The sequence below is a fragment of the Gossypium arboreum genome, chromosome 2 (assembly GCF_025698485.1).
Source record: "Gossypium arboreum isolate Shixiya-1 chromosome 2, ASM2569848v2, whole genome shotgun sequence".
Classification (NCBI taxonomy): Eukaryota; Viridiplantae; Streptophyta; class Magnoliopsida; order Malvales; family Malvaceae; genus Gossypium; species Gossypium arboreum.
Window position 1 is genome coordinate 18,051,075 of NC_069071.1, and position 4,377 is coordinate 18,055,451.

The window sequence follows — 4,377 nt, forward strand, 5'->3', positions numbered from 1 at the left end:
CAGGGAACCCTGACTCTAGGTTGAATGCTTCCTAAATTTTGAATAGTAAAATTTGACAAAAGAAGCATGGTGGTTTAGGTGGTAAGTGATGCCTCATAAGGGAGTGAGGACTGGGGTTCGAGGCTTAGAAGGAGCACTGGATGTTTTATTTTTCTTCAAGGACGTGTAGGTAAAAAATCTATAGGATAAAGGTTAAATGAGTCTTAGAGGGATATGAGGAGGAAGTTAAGGGATAGAGTTGATTGTTGGAGGGAATCAAGGAGGATTTGAATTAAGAGGAAGCCTAGCTGAATGGGGACTTCGGGTTGCACAAGAATTCAACAAGGGGGATTTGGTTCATTTTCAGCATTTGGGGTATTGTTTTGGTATAGCCAAATCTTGCTAGAAGAATTCTGGGTGTTTTCTTTTGTTTTGTTCACTCGTTTTGGTACCTTTGCCTTTTGTTTTCAAGACTCTCTGACTCTGGGTTGTTCGTTGTTTTGTTTTAGCCGAAAGTGTATTACCATTTAGGCTATCTATTAGCCGATTTCTTCCTCATTTCTCACCTTTTAGTCCTCTCCCTTCTTTTCTAATCCTTTTATCTCTATTTTTTCCTTCTGGCTTGAGCCGAATGCTAACCCTCTTCCTTTTCTAAACCGTGGCCTTTCTCTTCTATCTTCTCACTAGTCTCTCCTAGCTGAAATCCCTTTTCTCTCAACCATCTACTTATGAGCCAGATTCCCTTATTGCAACGCTATTTTCTTTGATCTTAAGGTGCATAAAGTCGAATACTCCCTACTTTGTCTCTCTCTCTCTCTATCAACTATTATCGAATTCGTCTCCCTTCTATTCTCCTATCATAAGGCTACGTTCTTCTCCTCTTTTGCCAGGATCAAGTGTAAGTCGTGGTGACTCATTTTCTTTATTTTAGTTTTTGTGTTCTTCTTTGCCCTGTTGTCGAATCTTCCCTATCTCTCTTAGTCTGATGTTGGTTGGTACCTAGGTTCACTCGAGGGTTGATAGTGGGGCAAGTGATGTGAAGCAATCGACATCCCACTTCTAGTTTTGGTCAAGTAAGTGTTTTTTCCTTGTTATGAGTAAAGGTCGAATGTTCTTAATGACCCTATGAATTGCCAAGTGTGGATTGAACCACATGTTTTAACAATCCCTTTTAGCAACGCTTTATCATTTAAGGTATGTATTAGTGTGGTTTCGATTCATGTTGTAGGAAAAGGAGAACAACAATATGAATCGAGTGGCTAACTATTAGTCTTGAATATTGTAGGTTCGTTACTAGGGGATTCGTAGCATGTTTTGTAAACCAGGTGTGTACATACACCACCTTAACTCTAGATCAGCAAATCTAGAAATGCCAAAAAGTTAATAAGCCGAAACAACAGCAACAGTTACTATACGAGCGCACGAACGCATGTGTGGAAAATCTGATACGATAGTAGAGGCCACCATGAGTGAACTCATGGGCTGTAGCCGTAATGGGCCACGTTGGGCCGAGTTGGGTCATACGAGCCCAATGGGCCCGTAGGCGCTAGATGTGTAAAACTCACCAAAGGTGGGAAAATGCTGGACCAGGCGTGTCACTCACATGGCTTGGATCGAAATCAGGCTTGGTGGGCCAATAGGTTGTATGGGCCTATGGGCCTGCTTAAATGGGATTTGCGCCCAATCACTCTGTTTGTTTGCTAAAGGTTGCACGAGTTGCACGAGATGACTATGAACCTACTGATGGGTCAGTAAGTGCACTTAGACCCTGATTTATGAAATGACCGTTATGCCTCCGAAGGGAAAAATGACAAAAATGCCCCTACATGATATATGATTGTTATTGTATGCCATTTATGATATGTTTGCATTCATGTGATATTATACTCTATGGGGGACGAGATTATTTATTTGGAGGAAGTGTATGACTTGTTTGAGTCACTTTACGACTATGGATCCACCTACGGCTTAAAGCCATTATGTGATATGCAGCTCTACTGCGAAATTAGTTAGTGCCGTAACCGGTGCTACATTAGGAGTGTAGAGATAGGTGGGTCGATTAAATCCCCACAAGAGTGTAGGGTTGGACGGGATATAAAGTGTAGGGTTGGTTGGGTATTTGTGCATTGCATAATCTGGTTCTGATTATGACATGGGCTCAGGCCCAACTGAGGTTACAATGGACTAAGGCCCAAGAGCCACCGTTATTGTAATGGGCTTAGGCCTAAATTGATGTGCAAATGCTTTGTGATTGATGAGGGTTGTACACACTGAGTTTTGTAAACTCACCCCCTCTTTTAAATTTTTCAGGTAATCCTCAGTAGGCGGTTCGACGTATGGGAAGACTTGGAGGTGTCCAGACCACAAACAACTTTAAATTTTTGTATTTTCTTTTACATTACTTAAATTACTTTCTCTTTGGGTTTTTGATGTAATAAGGCCTTTTCTGTAATTTTATAGCTTTTAATTTTGGGGTTTTTAACTATTAGGATTTATTTCTGTTAAAAGTAGAGCGCGGTTTTCCAAAATGATATATGTTTTCATAACATCACTTTTTTGCAACATTGTTGAAATTCTTCCGCAACAAACATGTGTTTAAAAGTAAGGCTGGTTTCAAATGGTTAACAAATAACTAAGTTGACTTTAGAATTAAACAAGGGGCTTTTTTCTCTCAAGCGAGATTTATTAATAAGACAGTTTTTCAAAAAAGCATTTTAATGTGACACGCCAGATTCGGTCATAACGTCTAGGCCGGGTTTGGGGTGTTACATTTAGTGGTATCAGTGCCAAGTTGCAAAACTCGACTGGGAAATGGGCATTAGTTTTTGGATTTTAAAGTTATTTACAAATGATTCTGAAGCATTTTGAAGGATTTTTATTATGTGGTTCACCGAGTCTCCGGCGTCGAACCAAGTAAGTTCTCCTGATACTGAAATCTATTTTAAATATTATACTATAGATAGTTACTAGGCTTACTTTAGATGATAGACTATGCTGAGACGCTTTAGCTAGAGTAAACTAAAAAACTATAGGAAACTAAAATTGTAGTGAGCCTGCAATTGCGAAAACAACTCTTAACTACTACTTTCATAAAATATATGCTTAATTATTGAAACTATGAGTTAAATTGCATAAAATTTCTTAACCATATTATACTCGAAGTGATAATGAGCAGTAGAAGGGGTGCAAGAAGCTACGGCAGAGGCTGTGGAAGTGCTAGGGATGGATCTTCGGCATCAGGTCACATGCCCAACGTTGAGGCGAGAGAAGTACCGGCTTTACTGGTACCTAAGACGGGGTCTTATGATTGAGCAGCTGGGGACGACGTATTGTCGCAAGCAATGTTAAGGATTCTAGAAAGGGTCGCTGGGCCCGACACTGGTGTTGGGAGCCGAAGGTCGATTTCTGAGAGACTCCGGTTGAATGGAGCCGAGATCTTCAAGCGTGTCGCTGGAGTAGCACCGAATGTGGCCAAATATTTTTTGGAGGCCACTAAAAGAATAATGGACGTCTTGGATTGCACTTCTGAGCAAAAACTGAAAGGAGCAGTGTCGCTGCTGCGAGAGAAAGCTTACCTGTGGTGGCTTACCGTGAAAGAGGGCACTCAGCTTGACCGGATAGCCTGGGAGTTCTTCAAATCGGCGTTTCAAGGGAAATACGTGAGCGCAAGCTACGTGGATGCCCAGAGGAAGGAATTCTTGAACTTGACTCAGGGAGACCAATCTGTGGCGGAGTACGAGGCAGAATTCTTACAACTCAGTCGGTATGTTAAAGGAATAGTGGCAATAGATTATGAACGTTGTGTTCAGTTTGAAGACGGCCTCAGAGACAGTCTTCGGGTACTAATTGCTCCTCAGAGGGAGCGGGATTTCGCAACATTAGTGGGGAAAGCAAATATTGTTGAAGATCTAAAGCGCACTAAGCACCTAAACTGGGAAAGATAAAGGGGCAGAAATAAAAGAGATTCTGAGCCCTCCAATAGTGATCAGAGGCCTAAGAGAAGGGCCAGATTTGATGGGCCGGTCAAAACGGGGCCCTCTGTTGCTACTACTAAGTTACCACCATGTGCTATTTGTGGAAAAGGTCATGCAAGAGAGTGTTAGAGGAGAATAAGAGCCTGTCTGAGTTGTGGTTCCATGGAGCATCGTTTTAGAGAGTGTCCCAGAAGACCGAATCAGATGAAATTCTTTGTTAGAGGTAATGTACAGCCACCGAGGAGTGGTCAGCAGCTGCTTAGAGGCCGTGGTCAGGCCAGGGGTAGAAACGGTTTGGGTCATGGAGCACCGAAAAGAGGTGGTGATCATATTGAGGTGAGGCAGCCAGCTTTGGTCTATGCAGCACACCGCCGAGATAAAGAAGATGCTCTAGATGCGAATACTGGTACGTACTTTATCATAG

At 42.0% G+C, this 4,377-nt stretch overlaps 1 protein-coding gene across 1 annotated transcript; it reads left to right on the forward strand.

The window, feature by feature from the left end:
- Positions 1-3,146: 3,146 nt before the first annotated feature.
- LOC108466182 (uncharacterized) lies at positions 3,147-3,923 on the forward strand. Its single transcript, XM_017766537.1, has 2 exons — positions 3,147-3,219; positions 3,295-3,923. Exons 1-2 carry the CDS (start codon positions 3,147-3,149, stop codon positions 3,921-3,923), a joined length of 702 nt encoding a protein of 233 aa, XP_017622026.1.
- The last annotated feature ends 454 nt before the right edge of the window (positions 3,924-4,377 follow it).